General features: G+C 43.7%; 1 protein-coding gene across 2 annotated transcripts in view; it reads right to left on the bottom strand.

Moving 5' to 3' along the window:
• GRIN3A (glutamate ionotropic receptor NMDA type subunit 3A) overlaps positions 1 to 16,988 on the bottom strand; it is a 67,793-nt gene extending 50,805 nt beyond the window's left edge. Inside the window, exon 1 of one of the 2 annotated variants that reach the window (XM_032675545.1) lies at positions 15,931 to 16,988. In XM_032675545.1, the coding sequence (XP_032531436.1) occupies positions 15,931 to 16,650 (720 nt within the window). In that variant the 5' untranslated portion in view covers positions 16,651 to 16,988. The remainder of the gene's footprint in view (positions 1 to 15,930) is intronic. The other variant, XM_032675544.1, reaches the window with a different exon arrangement.
• Between the last annotated feature and the right edge of the window lie 6,613 nt (positions 16,989 to 23,601).

Raw genomic sequence — 23,601 nt, 5'->3', positions numbered from 1 at the left:
TCATGGTCATTGAGAGCAACAATGAAGAGACTGCACAGAATTTGTAAATTACTATAAAATATGAATCATTCATATTAATCCCTCTTTTTACCAAGTTTGGACTCAGCGGAGCAGGCTTTAAGCAATGTGTCCATCCATAAATAGCTCAGCATACTGCTCTTACTAGGCAATAGCTTTGGTGATAGGGAAGTTCAGTATACATTTTAACCTTAAACTAAAAAGGAAGTGGGAAGTAGGTGGACAAACTGTTGAGATGGAATTATATACCAAATTCACTTCTTTGCAAATAAAGTTCTTCATCTACTTATGCAAAAATTTATGTGTACTGATACCTTATATTGTTTGAGGGGGAAAGGGAAAAAAACTATTAGGGCAGGTTAACAGGGGTTGGCTTAATTTATGAGAAAGTAATGAAAGTAACAACAACAATTTAATAGGCTGTTGATGGGAAGAATGCTTTTCAGCATGGAAATGATGGGAAAAGCCTTTACAAATCTAATTTTCAATACTGGCACTACCTTCTCTGTTGCAATTTCTTTGAATTTCCACTGCCTCCATATCCTCCTATTATAAAGTAATATCTTATAATCCCCCCTTATAAAATATCTCCTGTTTAGAATTATGTAGGTGTGCTGGTTTAAAGGTAAACCAGCAGGAGAAATTAACCCAATTCAAAAGAGATTATAAATCAGAATTACAATTTAATAAAAATAATACAATAATACAGACAAACAATTGGATTTAGCCCACAAAACCCGAGATGTATAACCCGGCACCCTGGGGCATGAACAGAGTGGTGTTCATTGGCCCCTGTCCTGAGCCCCACGTGGTCCCCTGAGTCCAAAAGTAAAAGGTGAGGAAAAAAACCCCTGTTGGTGCAAGTGATGGTCGCAGTCTGGTCGAGAGTGGTGATCTCAGTCTGGTTGAGAGTGGTGGTCACAGTCTGGTCGAGGTTCTGGTCCTCCTCTGGATCTCACGAGTGGTACCAGAAGTCCCAAGATCCCAAGATTATATACCCTCAGGTTCAGGCAGGAATCCCAGTACCTCCCTCAGGGCGGGGAGTTCCACAATGGGTGATTGTGAGTTGTGCATGTGAGGACAGGAACATCCTCCTATCTCACAGGCCTCTTAACACCCAGTTTATAGCCTGAGGGGTCAGGAGTGCTCTGGGCAGCTGCTGCAAATGGTCTGTTGTTAACAGTTCCTGGGCAATGACATGGAGGGTGTAGAATACACAGTTTGGGTTACACCCACACAGTGATGAACTGGTCCCAGCTGTTTTAACTAGGACAGTAGGGTTTGCCAAACTCTGTGACTGCTGAAACACCAGTAGACTCATTGTAGAGCACCAATTACCCAAGTATATTGGGTATTTAATTTATTTTTTTAAGAGCTTTGAGCTTTGGGATCTGCTAGGCCTGCACATTTCTGTGAGTCAAAAGGCTCCCAAATGCTCTGAACCAAATGAATCAATAAACTCTTGTCTGTGTATGAGCTTCCCACGGACATACAACATGCTTTCTTCCTCACAGCTCAGCTCTCCCCACCCTCATCCACAGGATGATGTCTATGGATGCAATGCTCTTTGTAAGTCAACTCTTTGACCCTGAAGATGGCTAATGAACTATTGCAGATGACAAAAAGGCCCTCAGCTCCCAGTAACGAACCCTGTGAGCTGGGGCAGCCAGACCAATCTCTGGTCAGGTCTGTGGGTCATCCAGATGCAGCTGGGGCAAATGGCATCTTTATCTGTGTAGCTGCAAATCTGAAAGTATCAGATGTATTAATGGATCTGTCTGCATAGTCTGCCCTCTTGTGCACTTATAAAGTTAACTTATAAGTCACTTAGAAACCCTAAAAGCACAGGAGCTGTAACTCCTCTTGAACAGCACCTCAGTCACTGGAGCCACCATCCCTCCAACAGTCTTTGCCTGTCCAGCTTTACAAGACTAATATCACAGTCAAGTCTAGCACTACCAGTTCTAGGGACTAGGAAGAAGTAATGACATTCATGAATTTAACAAACAAGACAGAAGTTATGAACTTAATGATCTAAGAGCCAGTCCTGAGTTATGCAAAATACACTGAGTTAGGTATTCACAAAATTGCTTCAGCATAATTGTCTGCACATGGATTGTTTGCAAACAGCTTGCACAAACTACTTAGTGTTAATCATCTGTTCCGTGACATAGTTAGTCATGCACTATTTCTGCTCCTTGAGTGGGTGATTGTTTTCTCCTAAAGGAGAGGGTAAGAACCAGTGAAAATGAAGCATGCCCTGGGAGTTTAATATGGATGGATAAGCGCTTTCAACAAAGTACAGGCACGTCATGTCTCACTAATCTCAGCAGGATGTTTGCATCTATCCATCTCCATGCAAATAATCCGCAATGACTCTGCAGAGTCTGGTGAACCAAGGCTGGGGACGAGGAACCCACATCAACTTTTTTCGGCACCGTGATTCTTTTTAACGCTCTGAACAAGGGGAAGTGTTGCAGAGGAGTATCTAATTCCCCCAGACAACCTGGAAGGAAGGGAAGACAGATCACCACTCCTGTAAGTTTGGCAAGAACATATGATCAAAACTGCTGTCTCTGCAGGAAATGGTACTGCTGCAGGGAGAGAGAACCTCTGATAAAAATAATCATAAAAAATGTGTATTCCCTGAAGACATAGGAATGTTGTTTCTTTTTTCTTTCCATATTTCAGTTTTGTTTATATGATACTAGCACTTGAATGCAGGTCTTGGTCAGTTCTCCAAAAGATATAGAAATCTAGAATCCTAGAATGATTTGGGTTGGAAGGAACTCTAAGGTCCCCTTCCATGGGCAGGGATACCTTCTACTAGACCAGGTTGCTCAAAGCCCCATCCAACCTGGCCTTAGAGACTTCCAAGGATGGAGAATATATTACAGTTATTGTAGTAATGTGTAGAATTATACTTCTATACAATTCAATGACCTGGGATAAAACTAAAGAAGCTTAAAATCATAAGCTATGAATTGTGTTGCAAAATTTGCTTTGATACACCAGGAGTATTCTGTGCGGTACCTGGTAAATTGGAGTGAAAGAATCAGCCAGCACTGAGAATAAAAGCAACAGAGGAAGACTCACAGAAACCAAGATCTTCTGTTAAAGGTTTGCTTGTCTTTTCTGAAAGGTAAGCAACATTTGGAGAGTGGTCTTGAGATGACTGAAGGTTTTATACACGCTGGAGCATACTGACTGACATACATGTGGACTGTGAAACCAGGGGTGGGTGGCCAGGCAAAGAAGTGTGAAGACTTAAAAAAAGGATGAATGCTGCAGAACCACACAATAGTTTCAGTGGCAACCACATCATCGTCACGTCAGACAATCATCATTTACAGACAGACAATGGGTCATGGATGATTTTGACAACCCTTGGCAACTTTTAACCTTCCACATGAAACTTCTGACAAAGCAGAGAAATACATCTGGACTTCTCCATGCCAGGACTGGTAGAATCCTCATCCCAGTGTTTTTTCCCACATGGTTTTAACTGTACTAAATATGACTGAATTTCCCATTTGAGTCCCTTGTTCAGTGGTCAGACTGCAGAGTCATTCTTCCCTTCTTACCGAAGAATAAATCACAGTAATAAATTATTTTGTTGGTTATTATTCTCCAATAAGATTGTAAAAATTTTGTATAACTCTTGGAAGACATATATTTGCTCTCATAGTGCTGGCATAATATGGATCCACAAAAAGATGAATTATCTGAATTATTCTTGGTAACAGTTAGTGAATAGCTTTCTATAGATTTTTAAGTGAAAGGAAAACTTTGGTGAAAATAAGGCAAATTCAGGTAAAACTAAAGGTTGGAGTTGATAGAAGGCTTAAGTTTGCTTATGAAAATAGTTTTAGTATTGTAGCAAGAAGCCACAAATCCTGTTGGACTAGCTCCTCATTCAAAGCAAAACTATACCACATGTAAATGAAGTCTGAATATATGGGTTTGGGTTTTTTTAATGATGGCAATGGTATCAGAAGCAACATGCAGACACTCACATGACTGAAATTATTTGCTTTCTTGTTCTTGTTCTCCTCAACATTTCATGAACATTCCAGTAATCAAATTACACTAGGACAAATGCTTATAGAAAATGAATAGCAAACCCAAACAATTGCAGTCTTTTCAAGTTCCAGATTCCACTTCCATCTGCAATTCCTGTATTGATTGGACTGAAAAAACCAAAAAAATCATGTGGCTTAGCCAAAAAATCAAAACTGTATCTTGAGCTGGTATGTATTCAAAGCCAGTGAAGTAAAAGGAAGCACTCTCAGTGATGTTTTGGAAGGCTCTGGGATGCTGTCATTCATAATGCTTATGTTGTTCATGCTTGTTCAAGAAGTTTCAGGTGGTTTCCAGGCAGAAAAAAAGTGTGATTATCAGATGTATTATTCACTGTGAATTCTCACTTCATTTCCTTCTTAAAGTGCACTTCTGAGGAGGAATACAAGGGCAGTATGATCTGGGCAACAAGCCCCCATTTTCTATCAAACAAAGCATCTTTCTGCTGCTAATCATGTGGTTTGCTGCATCCCACTGCAGGTCTAAATTTGCCACTTATTCTTCCCCTGTAAACCTACAAGGGTTGTGAACACCCATGGAGGACATTATGGCACAGCCAACTTCCACATAACTACATGTTACATATTTATATGCACTGTCAAAATGGTGGGAAGATATGAAACTGAGTTTCACTGGAATCTAGCAGGCTGAGCTATTTATAAATAAGTGTCTTATTTTTGGTGCTCTTCAGCGAATGTAATGAACAGTGAGTGATGAGCAATTTATGTTGCTGATCATTTGTATCACAATAGCGCCTTGCAGTCTTTTTCTGCAGTTTAGACTCTGTAAGTTCAGAATTTGTATTACACTACAGTGGAAGATGAGACCTCAGAACAAACACAAATGGGCAAGATCAAGAAAGGATGAAATGGGAATGCCACACTGAAAGTGGAAGAGCAGGTAAGTAGTGTATCTGAAAAAAATTTCAGGATTCCTGGGGATTCTGGGCATCAATATTCAAAACAGACCAATCACCTATCTCTCTTTCTTAAAAGAAACTCTCAGTGTGAAGGAATCCTTTCCCACAAGTATTCCACACTGAGGGATTTTCCATTTATACAATGAAAGATAACGTTAAACAAAATATGACATAAGGAACATGAAAGAAAAGTAGTTAGAAGGATTACATGCTCTGAAGAAATCTTACGGTATAACTGAAGTTAAAAAACAGGTTTCAATTAGCAAGCTTGTAATCACTCTGTACTATGTAAATAATTCATATGTATAAAAAGATGATCATAGGGCTGACTGAATAATCATCATTTTGGCTTCCCTGTGTTGTTTGCTGATGCAAGATTCGTAATCAGAGGCCACAGGAGTATTGTTAACCATACCAGCCTCTCCAGCCTATTTCTATACTGATATATTTTGATAGTAACTTTTAAAGAGGTGATTATTAGATTTTTTTTTTTTCTCCCTGAATCTCTAAGGAACAAACACTGATGCCATGTTTTGCTATTTCCCTGCCATTAGCTCTGTAGCAGACAATTCTATGCATCATAAAATCATAGAATGGTTTGGGTTGGAAGGCACCTCAAAGATCATCTCATTTCAACCTTCCTGCCACAGGTAGAGACACCTTCCACCACACTAGGTTGCTCAGAGCTCCTTCCAACCTGGCCTTCAACACTTCCAGGGATGGAAGATGCAGTGACACCTGAACTTTTCATCTCTCAATGCTTAAACAAAAAAGAGCAATGCTTTCTGCTTAAACTATTCACCTATGTTTGCCTCAACGGTATTATTTGGTATGTATTTGTCCCCTCAGAGCTCTATAGTTTATGACCTATCACATATAATTTAAACAGAGGAAACTGAGGCACGTAGCCCCTTTACCTTGTTGCCCTTCCAATGTAGGGCAATGCCCTTCATGCTATTAGTGTAGTAAGAAAATATAAATCACAGCTAAAACACGTTCACTCCACTCTCCAAAGAGGGCAGGTATCAGCTCCAAGTAAAGGTTAGATCTGTTTTACCCATTTTTCATGCTCGAGTACAGAAAATTCTTAAAAACAACTGCTGTCCTACAGAAAGCTCTTATACATATGAGTGAGCCTTACAGGCTGAGAAAGTGATAAATAATTTTGCTTTCACCTAAAATAGCACTGGAAAATTAACAAACTGTGAACTCAATAATACCGACTTTTCATCTGATTTGCAAAAAAAGAAAAAAGATCTTTTTAAGCCAGTTTGAGTGAGTACGCTATCAAGATGAGTATAACGCAACTGCTTTATCAATAGCATCATCGAGAGAGCCTAATGCATAAATCAGCTGCACTTTCTGCTTATTATTTGCTATGTCTAATAGTTCTTTCCTTGATACAAATGCAAAACTTCATTTTTAAAATCTCAGTTGATGCTTGAAGATCTATCTTGTCTTTTAACTCTGTCTTAAGTTAGAAAGCCTTGCAAAATGTCTTATGAACAGCATGGGCAATCATTTCCTTCACAGTCTTAAAAAAAGCTGGAAGTGGAATATCATGCCTTTAGGGAAATACTAAGAGTTTAAAATATGCCTGTGCAGCATATTCATAGATTTTTATAATGCCTTTCAAATACTTTCTACATTTTAAAACAGGCTTTGGAAACAGATGAAAGCTGGTAACAAAAAAGTAATAAAAATACCGTAAAAAGAAAAGGGAAAAATGATGCCTGCTTCTGAATCCCCTAATATTTGATTTTTCCTATACAGTAATTAGAATCAAATGATCACAGTAATTTCCCTGTTTACTGTGCTTCCGTGTCAGCTGAGGGTGCACCTGTGCTCACCTTCACTCCTCCACCCCTCCATCTGTACCCTGATGCCACACAAACTCCAGCGAGTGAAACATTTTGGATAGAAGTTAATTAGCTAGCACACTGAACACCAGACCTTCTCAAACTGGTGCCACCTGGAAACCTTCCTGTCAGCTTCTGAGGGCTCTTCCAGCTCACCCTTCCTGCAGCAGGGCATATCTAAGAGGTTCAGCACCATATCCCAGCCCTCTGACAGATAGCAGGGACAGAGACGGTTGCCTGGTGTGGGGGTGGCACACACTCCTGCTTGTACCAACAGGGTGTTTTGTGCTCCAGGGATGCAAGATGCTCGTCAAGGGCTGTATGGAACTACAGAGAGCTCAGGACTGAGTAGTGAACATCAGGCCTGCTTTGAAACCCTGTCTACAGCCAAATCTAAGTCCCAAGGCCAGCTGCACACAAATGTTTGGTTGCAATGCCCCACAAAAGTGACACGTAACAATCACTGTGGTATGCCTTCTCAGTTCTTAATGGAACTGTCCATAATTGCCAGAAGCAATATTATTAGCTTGCTGTGACAGCTATGAAGCACTTGGGGCCAGATTGTGAACTTCTGAGTCACATTGACGAGGAGTCCCTTGCACAAACAGCTCTGCTTGACTGTGACTCCCTTAATAAATGAATCATCTATCAGAGCTGCCTACTCAAGCTTAAATCTTTCTTCCAGTTCTGCTGCTACTTCCACCATCTGCACATCCTCTCCCCATGGTGATGAGAACAAATTTGGCTGATTGACAGAGTTTTGGGGAAAATGAGGAGATCCTCAGGGCCAGACCAGAAGTAAAGAGCAGTTGCTGATGTCCAAAGCTCAAATCCTAAAGCCACTGTGCCCGAGCCTGCCCCCATTCATTAGGAAATCCCTTCTGCGTATCTATTGGAATGATGCTGTGTGTATCCCAGCGACCTTGGTCTGACTCCTGGCACTCTGAAATCCTAACCAGAAGATGTCTGACCCTGGGTCTAGAAGCATCAGGAGGGGCAATGTCCAGAGATGCCCTGGTGCATCTCTCTTCCCATAATCCCAGCACCAAGTTTGAAAAAAGGCTTCCACAAATCACACCCACCGACACCAAGGCCTCACACCCTTCCCAAGAAGTCCCTCCAGCAGGGGGACTGCTACCTTTGACCTAATCCCTGTTCCCTTTACTGTTTCCTAGATGTTGGCTTCAGCAGTTTCCTGAGAAGTCTGCAACAAAGACGGTGCACTTTTGAGGGGCAAAATACTTCTTCTGGCACGTATTACTCACTGGAAGTAACCATCCTTAGCCAGGGATGAAGAAAGCCCTGTTAATTCAACCCTGATTTGCGCAAGTAGTTTCGCCCTGTGCTTCGTGATCTCAGCTCTGTGTACGGTCCTTTCCTAAAAAATACAGTTTTCTTGCTTTTATGCATCTGGAATCACAAACACTAAAGAGACAAGGAGGGGCATCTCTTCTTTCTCTTCTCAATTCAGCTTATTTTTTCCTTCTGTCTCCCTGTATCACTGACTTTTATATTTCTAGTTTTCTTGCTTCCTCTTCTTGTTTTCTTCCTTCTCTTTTCTCTGGATTCTTTCAGCTGTTCAGAACAAACACTGAAATGCACAGCTATTTGTATTGCAGTGAAATTTGGTGCACTCTCTCTGGTTCAACCAAGCTGAGAAGACAACCTTTCCCCTCTTTAAAAACCCTTCAGTAGGATCTACAGAAACATAGATTTACAGTCTGATTCTTTCTTGGAAGGTAAATCTAGATTTTTGAAAGAAACTGCTTTTTTTTTCCAGTTTTATGCTGGTTACAATAACATGTAAATTCTAGTCAAGTTATGTCTGCTTTTCTTTCACATTTAAAAATTATGTGGGAATCCACAGAGGAAAACAATAGAACATGGGATAAACTGTAACTAGAAGAAAAGCACCAAGATTGGTGTTTACAAAGCCATAGTGCTGTCTACTCTCCTATACGGCTCCGAATCATGGGTCATCTACCGCCACCACCTGCGTCTCCTAGAACGCTTCCATCAACGCTGCCTCTGTACAATCCTTAACATCCGCTGGTCAGATTATGTGACCAATACATTTGTACTAGAGCAAGCAGCTGTCACAAGTATTGAGGCCATGTTACTGAGAATGCAGCTGCGATGGGCAGGGCACGTCTCCAGGATGAAGGACCACCGCCTCCCTAAGATCCTGCTCTATGGTGAACTTGCCACTGGCTGCCGCATGAGAGGAGCCCCGAAGAAAAGATACAAGGACTCCCTGAAACAACATCTCAGCCTTGGCCATACTGATCACCATAACTGGTCTACTCTGGCCTCAAATCAGGAGGCCTGGAGACACACCATCTATAACGCAGCTGTCTCCTTTGAGAACACACGCAGGATCACTCTCGAGGAAAAAAGGCAACGCAGAAAGAACCGTGTCTTGCAGATTACACCATCTAAGGAGTCTTTCTGTTGTGCCTTTTGCAATCGGATATGTCTGTCACGTATTGGCCTCATAAGCCACCAGCGTGCCTGTAGCAAATGTGGATAGTGCCTTCCCAAATCTTCGTTCGTGAAGCCTAGCCATGAGATCCAACATAGCCTAAAGTTCTAAAACTGTGTGTTTTCAATATTTCATGGGCTTAAATAGTGAATAATTCATTAAATAAAACCTAAATGAGAACATTTGTAAGTAGTCTTTGAATTTAATCATGAACACTGTAATGAATAACATAACACATTAGAAGATTCTTTGTTGTTTTCTCGTTTCCCTAGCTCTGCTTCCATTTTTGTGGAAAGACAAAAATGCCTTTCATGGACAAATTCTTGCGGGAAATTACATTGAATACCCCAACTTACTTTTGTTTGTTAATCATCTGTTCTGTACAGTAACTCATGTATTTGTATAGTGTCTGATAGAAAGTTGTCTTTAAATTTGCCTACTTTAGGCCAAATTTTAATTTTTACTTAGTGGATTATGCTAAGTAGTCTTTGATGTTTCTTCTGATAGTGCCTGTTGTTCAGTAAAGAAGTAATCAATTATGTCATATTTTAATTATTAATTATCGACAGGAGTTTGTTCAGTGTGTTATGAAAGACCTCCTCCAGTACAGTAGTGAGGAAAACATTGCTTTGTGAGCACCCAGAACAGGAAAAAAGAAAAAAAAACACAGAAGAAAATACCACATATGGTATTAAATTTGATGTTAACTCAGCTTAACTCAGAGAATCAGCATGGGATGGGGAATGAGAAAATCTTGTTTCTGGCCAGCTCTAAAAGAGTGGTATCCCAGTGGAGTTCTGGCCATTTCTGTCTCAACAGGACTTCAAAATTAAGTATCCAGAGGAGAGAACCGAAATAAAAATATTCTCACCACTTACTGCATTTTGGAAATAAATCTTTTGCAGCTGTGATTAACTGAATTCTCCTTAAAGATTGTAACTTCAATAAAGAGACTAGTTCCTTTTTCATCTTTCATTGTCCTACGCTTCTGAGCATGCAAAGCCTGTTGACAGTGGAACTATCCTTAAAGAAGTTCCCCCTTGGTATGTAGGCTGCCATGCTCTGGTCTGCAGGACTGGGTATTTTTAGTGGTGTTTTAAGTAGCATTTATGATGACTCTGACAGTTTATGTTACAAAGGTAACCTGTGATATCATCAAGAGTACAACACGCAGAAGGAACAGACCCTGAGCATTAAACAAAGAGAAAATATACAAAATATGTAAGGTACCAATACAACTCACAAATGCTATACCAAATCACTTCCACAAGACTCAAGGGCTTTCCGACAACAGATAAGAATATAAACAAGGAGTTGTTTCCCTTCAACACACATTGTTTATGAACTTAAAGGCAACAGAGAGTTTGGCTTCAGCTGACAACACAAACCAACCCTGAAAACTGCAATACTCTCACAGCTGACAACAGTCAACACAACATAAGAGTATAAGTAAAATCATTTTCAAAGTAACAACTCGAGGACAACATACAGTGTTGGGGAAAAGCCTCTGAGAGGTAGGAGGCTGAACCAGTTAGTAAATGCTGTGCAAATGCTTTTTCAAACAGGACTTAGGATGAGGAGACCTCTGGTATGATGCTAGGACCACAAGGCTGCCAGCAAAATGCGGCAGTATTCAAAATTTTGTGTTCAAAAGAATTAATGGCTCTACAGGATACCTAGCTATGGAGCAAAACTGTTAGTTGTACCAAGCTTTTTTTACATGAGCTGGAAATGTAAAAGGGCTCTGACTTTATAGCAGATCAGTGACCTAAATTATCCAAGTTTCAAAAGCTCACCATGAGCAAAATTGCACTGAGACCTCTGGCTGAAAGAGAAGCAACTGGACATTTGTTTGCATGTCCTCCCAATTTCTATCCTTGTTTCCTCTCACGGCACCACTCATAAACCCTCTTGAAGTGTACGAAAGGTATGTGCCTCACTGTTTACTCAGTACGAGGTGGGGAGGGTTGCTAAACACATATTCCTAATCTACACAGTAACTAGTATAAACCTCCAACATCTGGATTAAAACAGATCAGCAATGATCATTTGGATTACTGAAGCCTGCAGCCAAGCATGTGTTGCATTTTTTTGCTGGAAAATGAAATTATTAAAACTTTTTTTCCCATCTAACTGCAATTCTGGCTTGAAGGAGGAAAGAAAGAAATGTCTTTGGGCATTTAGTTGGACAGAAGCCTTTTTTCCACATCTCCATCCCCTTGGTGTAATTTCTGCCTGCCCTCACTGGTGCACTACATAGCCAGTGTCTTGCAGATTAGTGTGACTTCTGAGGGTACTGTACTCACAGTGGTATTCTTGTCTATTTCCAAAAGGGAAAGATCTGTAATTCCCCACCATGTGTTGTTTGATATACATAAACTAGAAAGCTGTTAAAAACAAAACAAAACAAACAATTACTTCAAAAACAAACAAACAAAATTTAAAAGTTTATGGTCAATTTCTTTTTACGGCATCTGTTCTGAGGCTGAGCTTGCTACTTCCCTAGGAAAGTCATAGTTTAACCTAAAACTCTGACCTGATTTATTTATTCTTTTGACCCCCTCTGAAGTCATAGCAGTAATCAGCAGTGCTGCAGTTCAGTTCCTTGGGAAGCCAGATAAAGCACAGACTGGCTAGGCAGGGACTGATGATTTGCAACTACTTTATTCTGTTTCATTGCTGTGAAAAGATTCCTTTTCATGTTAACGGACATCAGAGGTGCTGATTTATGTGAAACCCACTGAAAATATTCCCTTAAGTTCAGAGAACACTGCTGCAAACATGATGTCCCCTGTGTTTGTGATGCTATCACCCACAAAATAGATATTATGGGCTGTTCTTCCCAGTCTCTTGGCTCTGAAATGTAGCAATATCACTGTATTTATTTATGGTTCACGTTCCCTGGATCTTTTCCTCTGTTCCATTCTTGGGAATATTATTAATGACACTGGCAATCTTGGAATGAAAAAATAAAATGCCTCCCTTCATATAAAGATATATAAGGGGTCACAAACTTGCCTGAACGGCATCACTGCTTGTGAGCTGCTGTCTCCAAAATAATGAGCTGTCAAAGCTTCACGCAATTTGCAATCATGTAGGAGTAAAGAAATCCAGTGGTTTTTTTGTTTGCTGAATGACAGTGCTAAATTGTTACTTTTGCTTACTGAATGTGAAAATTTACCAGAGTGACAGTAAACTGGGAACAGTAAACAGCTTTTTTTCCAGGTCACAACTGTGTCTGGATTTCCTGTTAGTCTATGTTAGTAATTAAACCACAAATAAATATAAAAAAAGGGTGTCCCATTTTACTCTTTGTATCCTCCCTTGAAGCCATATGTGTGTTCTACCATACACAATCCTGAATCTCCAGAATAAGCTGTTACTTGTGAGGAACAAGTGCAGTATCACACCTTGTGATGGTTGTTGTCTTTTGATTTTTTTTTTTTAATGATAAATGAATTTTTAAAGATGCTCAAACAACCACAAAACTTTTGAAAACACAGTCTCTAGGTATCTTAGATGACTGTAGTTGCCCATCTGTGACACTGTATTTCCTCTTGTTGTTACATGTTTGCAGTATGTCATCAAATATCACAGAGACAACGGGCAGCATTACTGAAATGTGTTTTAGTTCCGGATCCTTATCTTCCTTTTCATTTTAAGTATTGCTTTTTGCCATGCTAAGGAAGATTTGCTCAAAGATCAACGTGCTTTTCAAGTACAACAAACAGTTGCCAATTATAGCCTTCTGCATGAAGGAATAATGTTAACATTCAGCAGAAGTACAAAACATTGCATATGTACATTCCTGTCCTGGCATAATGTGGAAAATGAGACCTTGCTAGATATTACTGTATTAAAACCATCTCCCAGAAACATTTGACTGCTGAGGAGAAGCAGTATGAGAACACTGGGTTTGTTAGCACATTTGCAATGCAGACAATGGGAAATGCTCTTCAAGGGCAAAAAGGTTTTGGGTCTGCTTCTATCCCTGCCTGGAAGAAAACTAACTGCAGGCAGCCCTCTGGGGTGTGTTGCAGTGGTTTTGTGGGAGGGAGAACGCTCTGCCCAAGAGTCAGTGGGCATGGTGACCCCAGGGGTGCCAATTCAGAATCAGGGTTGGGTATCAGTCTTCTCTTCCTGTCTGGGCCTATCAGCCAAATCTGTCTCATCTACAATGATGTCTTTTACATTTGCCTCCTCTAAAATCACCACGCAGCAGAAGCAGCCAATCTGCAGCGTCAGGGCTGTAGAGTTGGGAAGATGAGAGGTCCATGGCATGTTAATTTCATGCCAACATCGGACTGTGAGTGACACAGAATCCTTGCCTACAGCAGAGGCTGCTGAGGCCAACATCTCCAGGCTCTTCCATGTCCAGTATGCTGTTGGAAAGCCTGTAATTCTAGGAAGTATGTAAGGTAAGGCTGCTAGAGCACTGCCTCCAGAGTTAGCCTTAAAATGGTATTTATTAAGAGAAAATAAGAAAAAGAGTGTTCAGAAAGATGTCAGCTTTTCCAGGCCAATCTTGAGAGACTAACAGACTTGTATTACCTGCTGGCCTTTGAGTAAAGCTGAATTTTTTTTTTAAATTCACAGAGCTTTGAAAAGTAATTTTTTTAGCTCAGCTGGAAAAAAAAAACCGGACTCTATTCAGCATAGGTTCAATGTCAGGCATTGGTTTCACTGTCACTGAAGAAAATGCCTCGTAAAGTCTGCTTAAGAACAAAACCTAGACTTGGATATACTGATCCACTTGGCTCCCTGCTGAGAACAATTTGAAAATTTAGTAGGAGTTTTGAAGGCTGTGAAAAGTAGCAATGAATCTAACCTGTGCTGCATGTGTTTAACACATCTTGGATGAAGATGCTTTGGATGAACTTAGATCCATATCTAAGACGGAAGAGAAAATAATTCTAAGAGACAGAGCACGGAAATGCTGGATTCAGGATCTGATCTTCAGGAAGCTTTGGCTGCTGTATCCAGTACCACTTCGAGTGCAGTTGCAAAGCTGGTAGATGTAACTGAGCAAATTTGGATACGACTGGCACCGAAAATGCATTTGGTAGCACTGATCGCCCTGAGTTTCTGAGAGACCTGGGTTACACTGGTTTTGCTAAGGTAGAGAAAACTAGCTGAGTAGCTAAAGGGGCTACAAGAGAGCGGGAGAGGGGATTTTTACAAGGGGATATGGTGACAGGACAAGGGGCAACGACTTCAAATTGGCAGAGGGCAAGGTTAGTTTAGGGTTGGTGCCACACTGAAACAGGTTACCCAAAGAAGCTGTGGATGCCCCAACCCTGGAAGTGTTCAAGTCCAGGTAGGATGGCGCTCTAACAACCCGGTCTTGTGGAAAGTGTCCCTGTCCATGGCAGGGGCTGGAACAAGATGGTCATTGAGGTCGCTTCCGACAGAAACCATTCTGTGATTCAGGCCAGCACACAGAAGTCACATCTTCAGTTACAGACTAGGAGCTCTCTTTTCTGTCACGATCTAATATGCAAAAAAGTCCCATAGAAATCTAACAGAGATCCAGGCTGAGAATTGCATTTGCTTTTGCAAAGAAAATTCAGCTGGTAATATTTTTTTCTGATTAGATTTTGAGAGCAATATTAAGCTATCCCTTTTTATATAAAACAACTGCTTCTCTTGGCTATTGAAAAGGCAGCTTCTACCACTTTATTTAGGACTTCCCTTGCACAGGCCACACAGAATAGAGCATCTTCTTTCAACTATTTTACCGGAAATGACTCCTGGCATCAGAGACACAGTTATAAAATACCGAACTATCACCTTTTTTTCTAGAGTATGTAACACTAAGTTGCCATTTCTGTATGATAGAAAGTTTAGCTCCTCTTGGATACTTCTACTACTTGTACCTAACACTGTCAAACACAATGAATTCAGTTTCTACTATTTTAGTTACACAACCAAACAAACAGTCAGACTAGGCTGTAGTTTCTACTACTTTAGCTGGGCAACCCGCAAAAATCTGATCTAGCAGCGACGTATGAACTATGAGTACAGAAAACCCCGACGCTTTAGGCAGCTCAGTGCAAAGTCAAGTTACAAGTGCACAACTTCCCTGAGAAGCGTCATCTGACGAACCACCTACAATGCCCATACACAGACAGACCACTGCATTTAGAGCAGTAACAAACACCCTGAAAGGTAGTTTAAGCCTTTTTTTTTTCCTTAACAACCTTTGCTCTGCAAAGCGTGCCCTGGACCCTCTCTCTGCTCTGTGCTTTACAACTTAACGTGGCGTATGACTTCGGGCTCACAACTTCGCTTGGGCCACCGAGCTCTGTCTGTCTCTCCACACAGAGGATTCCTCTCCCGCGCCACCCCCGGCCTGAGAGCCAGGGATAACGCGGGAGGGGGAGTCAGAGGACGGACGGACCCAAGAGCGATGCCGGGGGTCCGAGCACTTCTCCCCGGCCACAGCTCGGTCTGAGTCCTCCCAACGCGACCCCTGCCCCGCTCCCCCAGTCAGACCCCGATCCTCCACCGCAGGGTACCGGGGGGGCGCACGGCACTGCCTCTATCGTCCCGTCCCCCCCCCCCATCCTTACCAGGCTCCGCCGGGGGAATTCGCCCAGCACGATGCTGACCACCGGGATGCGCAGCGCCGCCGAGATGAAGTCCAGCTCCAGCAACTCCTCGCGGCTCTGCGGGAAGGCAAGGATGGCCGAGACCCCTTGCACCACCACGGTGTGGCAGAGGCTCTGCAGGAAGGAGACAGGGTCGTTGCTCCACGAGGCGCTGGGCGAAGAGAAGGGGAAGAGGGGCAGGTCGCCCAGCCCCGCCTCGATCGCCATCACCACCTCCAGGGACAGGTTGTAGGGCAGCAGCCCGGGCACACCGTTTAGGTTGGACACGGCGAGCAGCAGCGCTTCCCGCGGCGAGGGGGGCGGCCGCCGCTCCCCCCCCGGGCCGCCCCCCGCCCGCCGACCCCGTGGCCCCTCGGGGCGCCCGCCCGGCACCTCCCCGGGCCAGGCAGCGGCGGCGGAGGGGGCGGCGCGGGGCTGCAGGTGGGTGGCCCCCACCCGCACCGTGTGCCCGATACGCCGCAGGATCTGGCAGGGCTGCGGGTGGGACGCGGAGCCGGGCATCGCCGCCAGCACCAACGCGCAGGGCGGCAGCAGCAGCAGGCAAGCCCGGCCCAGGACCCCGCGCACCCCCGGCCGACACATGGCCGGGAGCCCCCCGCCACCGCCGCCGCCACCGCCGCCGCCACCTCCCCTGGCCCCGCCACCCGCATCAGCCGCCTCGCGGGCAGGCGGCAGCGGCATCAGCGGCGGCGGGCAAGCCCCGCGCAGAGCCGCCCCCGCCGCCGCCCATGGGGCCGCCGCCGCGCCCCCGCCCCCGCCCCGGGCCTGCGGGGAAGGTTCAGCCCCCGGACCGCCCCCCTCAGCTCCGCGGCGGCACCTGCACCTGCGACCCTCGGCGCTCGCCCCGCCCGGGCGCTCGCTCCGCCCGGCTGTCCCGCCGGCAGCGGGATGATGCGCTGCCCCTTCCCTGTCCTGCCCTGCCCTGCCCTTCCCGGCCGCCCCTCCACTTCTCCCGACAAGCAGCTCCACGGCCCCGATCCACGCTCCGAGCCCACCGGGTTCGCCCCTGTCCGGCTCCGCCGCCGCCGCCCCGCGTTCCCGACCCCGCTCCACGCCCCGCAGCGGCTCCCCTCCTGCACCCCTCGGCCCAACTCCCTGCCCCGGACCCCTGCGTCCCCCGCAGCCCTCGGAGCGCTCCGGAGCTGGGCAAAGTTGGCGGCGCGGCCACGGGCGATCGCTGGGCTGCGCTGCGCTCCCGCCGGGAGAGACCCGAGTGGCAGCCCCGCTGGGCTCCTCCCCGGGCCGCCGGGACTCGCCCCCCCGTGCCGCCCAGGGGAGGAAGGGTTTTGGGGAGGCCGCCTGCTTGCAACCCCGGGGAGCGTCCCGGGACTGCCCCGACACAGCCCCTTGCCCGGGGATGTCGCGGGGTCCCCCCGCACCGCGTCGGAGGAGCGGAGCAGTTTTCCGTGCCCCAGGGCACGCGAATCGGAGGTGAGGCTCCAGTCCCACTCCGGCTGGAACCGAGGGGGCCGCCTTATCGGGGAAGCCGGCGGTGGTTGCGTACCGTGCCTTCTCGTACGCTGCCGCTTCAGAGTCGTTTTCCGGCATGTGATACCCAAGATCCCGCATCCGCAAGTCTTGGACACTGTCTAATATGGCTTTTATGACAGAACACCCTTATCCTTAGGGAAAACAGGGTAAAGCAGAGATGGGAGTTTGTGTAGGTGTCTGAAAAGGTCTGGGGAAAGCCCCGTCCTTATCGTGGTTGTGATTGAATTCTGGGCTGCCAAAGCCATACTGGCCCCGGGACTGAGACTAATACTGTGACTTGGGCACTGACACGCTCCGTGTTGCCTCTGCTCCGTGGTGGGTCTCCAGGATCTCAGAGGAAGAGCTTTCGCAGCTATGCTGCCCATCATCTCACCACGCTCCCCGGCAGTGAGGTGGAGGCTGCCTGTTTGAGTACACTTGAATGTATTTTCTGTCCGTAGGACTTCTCTCATCTTTCCCTGTTTGATTCAGCCCTGTCTAAGTGCAATGTGGTTTCCTGCTGTCCCACGTGGAAGGATGGTTTGATACCTTCACTCCTGGAGTGTTTACAAATCTTTTGAGAATTCCTTCACCAGCAGTTTACCCTGATGTAGTGCTTTTAACTTAAAGAGCTTCTCTCTAAATGTTAACCTTCTTTCCCCTTTCTTTGAGATCTATCTTCAGAGCTATTTATAAAGAAAAAGCAAATCATAGAATCACAGAATGGGTGGTAAATGATGGTGGTGGTGGTAAATGACCTTTAAAGGCCATGTCCTCCAACACTCTTGCCATAACTGGGACATCTTCAAGTAGATCAGGTTGCTCAGAGACTGACCTTGACTGTTTCCAGGGATGGTTCAGTCACTACCTCTCTCCACAATCTCTGACAGTGTTTTGCCGCTCTCATTGAAAAAAACATCCTTATGCTCCCTTTCTTTTTCTTCAGTTGGTATGCACAAAATCTGCAGAGAAGTAAACACTGTCCACCACACTGCAAAAAAGAGATGGTACTGCCTGCCAACAGGTCTGAACTGTGTGTTTTCTGATTTAAATTCATCTTTCTTTAGCTAGGGTTCACTATTGGTGTGCACAGTATTTAAGGTTAGGTTTCACCAAAGTCTTAGGCAGCTGTGCTGATGGTTCTGTCTCTTATGTCCTTATCCCCAACATGTTAGCACCTCATCATACCTGCTTGCTGTTTGCATCTTCCTAATGATCTGCAAAGCTAGTGTTTCTCTCATACTGCTCTCTCTAAATTGGTATGTGGTTGCAAAACTGGTCACTAGGTGGAAAACTAGTAATGGCAGACTAGTAGTTTGTAGGCCGGGTCTGACTGTACCAGTTCTGCACGTAAAGGTGAGCTAATACTATGCTTAAGAGTTAATAACAATTTCCAATTCCCCCTTCTTCCTTTTTCTTCCAGTCTTATAATCACATTTTTATTTCTTGATATCTTGCCTGGTCAGCCTGGGTTTACTCCTTTCACTTCTCATTTTTTTTTGAAGGAATGGGTCATATTAACAGAAGTGTTCCAAGTCTCCTCTGTTAGCAATAAGGAATTGTTGTCAGGGAGAATTGGCTTTGAACATGGTAAATCTCACATAGTGCTGAGAAAACTGATTTTTTTTTCTCTCCAAACCACAGGAGTTGATTTTCTGGTTGTGAGAATGAGCTCACTTGAGATCTGTACAACTCCAGAGGTGTTGTCTTTATCTGCATCCAATTTGACAAGTTTGGAAAAAACCTGGTAAGCATGTAACTTTTCTGCTTTGCAGCAAGGTAATTACTAGTTTGCGTGTGGGAATTATTATGATAAGAAATGGTTACTCTTCCGTGTCTTAACAAACAGCCCTAAACTGTCATTCATTTGAAGCTTCATTATAGGAGCAGATCTTTCTCTGGCTTTGGGGAACAGAAGGCATTATTTTAAACCAGTAAGTGTTTCAGAAAATTTAATCAACCTTATTCTGGAAACAGCTCTAAAAATTACACAAGAAATCAGTTAATAAAATGAAATCATTCGATATCTCCATCTTTTGTCTTTTGTTTGCTTGTTTGTTTTTGATTTTTCTGTGTTTTGTTTTGGTGGTGGTGGGGGGTTGTTTATTTGTTTCTCATTTGTGGATAATCTATGACCAGACTGCAATGTACTTTTTTTGGTCATTGTGCAGTGCTACTCTTGGGATTACTGCTGTAAAGAATTCCTGCTCTGGAGCTCATTTTCGAGCAAGTCATAGCAAGTGGTCACAGTTAGAAACCTGAAGTGGTCAAACTCCCATGACAATGCAATAATTTTGACTCAAATGGCTCTAGCTCTTAAAGCTTTCTTTTCAGCTTGATTATTTATAACAATGAATTATGAATATATCTCCTTTTCCATTTGCATTTATTTTTACTCTTTGTCTAAATATTCCTGTTAATAAAATTCTCTGCAATACCCCCAATATAATAAAGTGCTTAAACACAGTTTTGTTTTTCTTTTTTTTTGAAGAAGATATTTCACTCCTTAAGTGCTGTGCTGTGAGAGGTTGGACTATTTCCAGAAAGTGCTCTGAAAAAGGATATAAACCCCATCAAAATGTATTTATTTAAGTTGTGCCATTAATTTTTCTGCTTTATTTGCATAAATATGTGCAAAAGAGCACCATTAGTTTTAGCCTAATAAAGTGATTGGAGACTGCTGTGTGTCGATTGCACCCTGCTTTTTAGGAATTCTGCAGTCTCTCTTTCAAGCCTGCTGGCACAATAAGCTTTTTGACAGATCTGTTGACCTTTTTCATGTCCACATGAAGACTGGCTGTCTTCAGCTCTCCCCCTTTTTCCCTTTCTCGTGGTGGTTGCTGCCATAGGAATGTCCATTCTGCTCTTCTCTTATGTTAGTTGTTCCAGGCAAGTGGATGGACTTACTCTGAGGTGGTTGTCACTTTGTGTAAATATGAGGAGAGTAGTGCTGGTGGCATTGATTGCTGGGGAATGCTGGCCACAGAATATATCCATCTTTGATCAGTGTCTGAGCGTTACAGTTGAAGCTGGTGAAAACCCTCCAGCAACAAAAAATGCGGTAGGGAAATGTGATTAAGATCACTGCTTGTATTTCTCTTGCTGCTCTTTCTGCTTGCTTGGCTCATTGTCATTTCTTTGAAGCAGGGTTGGTTCTTTGCTTTCTGGGCTGCAGAACATTTGTCCTGTGTATATCACAGCGACCTTCTGCAAAGCTTGTTCCCTCTGAGCAACTTGGCTAATTTGGAAGTAGGTTATCACAGTCCTCCCATTCATCTCTGTGTTGCTCTGCTCCCATCGCTCTGAGGGAAAAGCTCCAAGGTCTTGCCAGTGTGATACTCAGATTCCTTAAAGCCCTGTTCATCTGCCCCTCCTGTAGCTGCTCACATTTTCCAAAATGCCCAAGTCACTATCTGAGATGGAGGATACCTCACACTGTTTCTTTAGCTTTAGAGTGGGTGAGAGATTTATTTTGGGTCAGCCTGAAAGGATTTTTTTCCCCCTTCACAACTATAATTAGACAATGAGAATTAGGGAAAAATTAACAGTTTGGGTAAAATTAATTCTTTCATTCGCTAAGAATGAACTATTTTGTTTCTATTTAGAACCCCCAGTTTATATAAATGCAATTTCAAGCATTTCAAAATGCTGTGTTTTTCATTTTCACTGCCATCTCCAGGAAAAAAAAGAGTCATCCTACTTTCTGTCCTTCATACTCTTTCACCAGCCAGAATAAATGTGCAAATACTTTCAGATATCTAAAACTGCATTAAGAATGTTAGAGTATCGTATTTGAAAAACTTCATGTCGCTGTAGTGGATCAAGACTGCACTGGCTGTTCCAGACTTCCTGTGGGATGATGATCCCTGAAGGAGTCAGGCAAGGCCTAAGGCCTCTTATCTGCAGCACACATTGTGTACATTCTGTGTTATCTTTGCAGATAGAGATCTACATAGCTGACATCAAGAAAGGCTTTGCTGACTGAAGGAGGAGGTCCTGTGGAGATAGGATGTGAAGAATGAAACAAAAGTGAATGACTAAAATTTTGAAGGACTCTATAGCCAAAAAGTAACTTTTTCTTGACTAAGGCTAATTTAAAATTCACATGTCTGCATATGCTAATAAGCTTAATGAAGTAGTGCTATGATATGTATGACTATATAACTCAACTCTCCACCTTGGTCCTGCTATATATAAGAAGAAGAATAATATTGGGCTGCATATCAGGAGGGTAAAAATTTCATCTGTTTAGGAGGAAGACCCAAAAAGACCTTGGAGACAGATGACTGGCTACTCTCCTCTCTCTTCTCCCAAGTGAGGACACCTTCTTGATAAGCTTCTGCATACCATTACTATTACCCAGGTTGACACAATATTATTGTTTTTATTAGATCTTTATCACAGCTGGTGCATTTATCCATGGCAATTTTGAATCTGTTCCTTCAATAAACTGAATTATTTATGAATCTGTGATTGTGAAAATTCCCACCGAACATGACCAGGCTGATGGTGCAGATTTGCTTCTAATCAGAAATGAAGCCCAGCCCCTCTCCTCTGAGGACCAGCTGGAATTTATTATAAATGCCCCAGCAAGGAGGTATATTTTCTGCCAAATTTCATACCCCTAACACAATGCTTCATGCCTGCAAATATCCTCCTGTCGGCAGGCCTGGTGTCAAATTCAAACAATGGCTTTGAGGTCAAATGGGTTTTCATCATGAGGGCTCCATGCTGATTTACTGCCCCACGAGAGAGGCTGAGACAGCTCTTCCTCCCCAAACAAAACTCCCACTTGCTTCTGTTGGCAATATAAATCCAGACAGACTGACGCTGTCAAGGAATGCTCAAGGAGTGAGTGAGAAAAACATACAACGAACCTCTTTGTACTTGTGGTCCCATTTGAATAGAAGAGCAGCAGGAGACCTTGTAACATTGCCGGGCAGTAGCGCATAGCCCACCAAACCCTCTGGCTTTGATAGTCTCCTCTCAAAAACTGATGCTACCACAGTGTGCTGGTTTAAAAGTTAACCAGCAGGAGAAATGAACTCAACTCAAAAGAGAGATTACAAGTCAGAATAACAATTTAATAAAATAATACAATAAGTACGACCACACGGACAAGCAACTGACCCTAACCCACAAAGCCCAAATGTACAACCCAGCACCCTGGGGCACAAACAAAGCGGTGCTCCCTGGGCCCCCCCTGACCCGAGTCCAAAGCAAAGGGAGAGGGGAAAAAACCTGCTGGTGGGAGAGCTGCTGCAGTCTGGCCAAAAGTGGTGATTGCAGTCCAGCCGAGGGTGGTGGTCTCAGTCCGGCTGAGAGCGGTGAGCTGCAGTCCTCCTCTAGATCCCACGAGTGGTGGTAAGGTTCCGAAACTCCAGGATTATATATTCTCTAGCTCAGGCAGGAATGTTCAGTCCCTTCCCCAGAGCGGGGAATTCCATAAAAGGATTCTCAGTCCTTCCCTCAGAGTAGGGAATTCCATAAAAGGGTGTAAGGGTGCTCAGTCAGGGAATTCCACAAAAGGACATGAGGACAGGAACATCCCCCCACCTCGCAGGCCTCTACTGACAACAGTTTCTGGGAAATGGCATGGAGGATACACAGTTTGGGCTATACCCATCCAGTGATGAATCGGTCCCAGCTAATCTAACTAGGACACACAGGAAGATTTTAAGATATTCCAAGTACCTATAAATGAAATTAAAAAAGGAAAAAAGTCACTAGTATTCAGTCACAGCTTCTTTCTACCACTGGGACTGATTAAAGGTGCCAAAAGTAGGCACAAATATACTCTCATTGTATATTTGTATATTGTACTCTTCCTTATCCATTGCCAGGATGAGGAAGGAAGTGTCCAGCTGCACGTGACAGCACCATTCTCTTTGTCAGTGTGAGTGACCCAATTGATTGTTTTTATTGCTCCCTGTCTGAGATGGCAGTGTATATCTTTCTAAACAAGAAGCTGTGAAACCTTAATAAGATCCCCATTTGCCACATATTTTGTTCCCGCCATTTTGAGTTTGACACTTAGTCATGTTTTCCTCCTTACCAGTCCTTTTGTAACACTTCCGGTTGTTCTCATCTTGGAGATACATTGTTCCTGGGCAGAGCTACAACTAGTAGAGAAACACTGTTGATTACTAAGCATCTGGATTA

Source organism: Chiroxiphia lanceolata, chromosome Z (genome assembly GCF_009829145.1).
Source record: "Chiroxiphia lanceolata isolate bChiLan1 chromosome Z, bChiLan1.pri, whole genome shotgun sequence".
In the NCBI taxonomy this organism is placed as follows: domain Eukaryota; kingdom Metazoa; phylum Chordata; class Aves; order Passeriformes; family Pipridae; genus Chiroxiphia; species Chiroxiphia lanceolata.
This window is presented reverse-complemented; position numbering and strand designations above follow the sequence as displayed.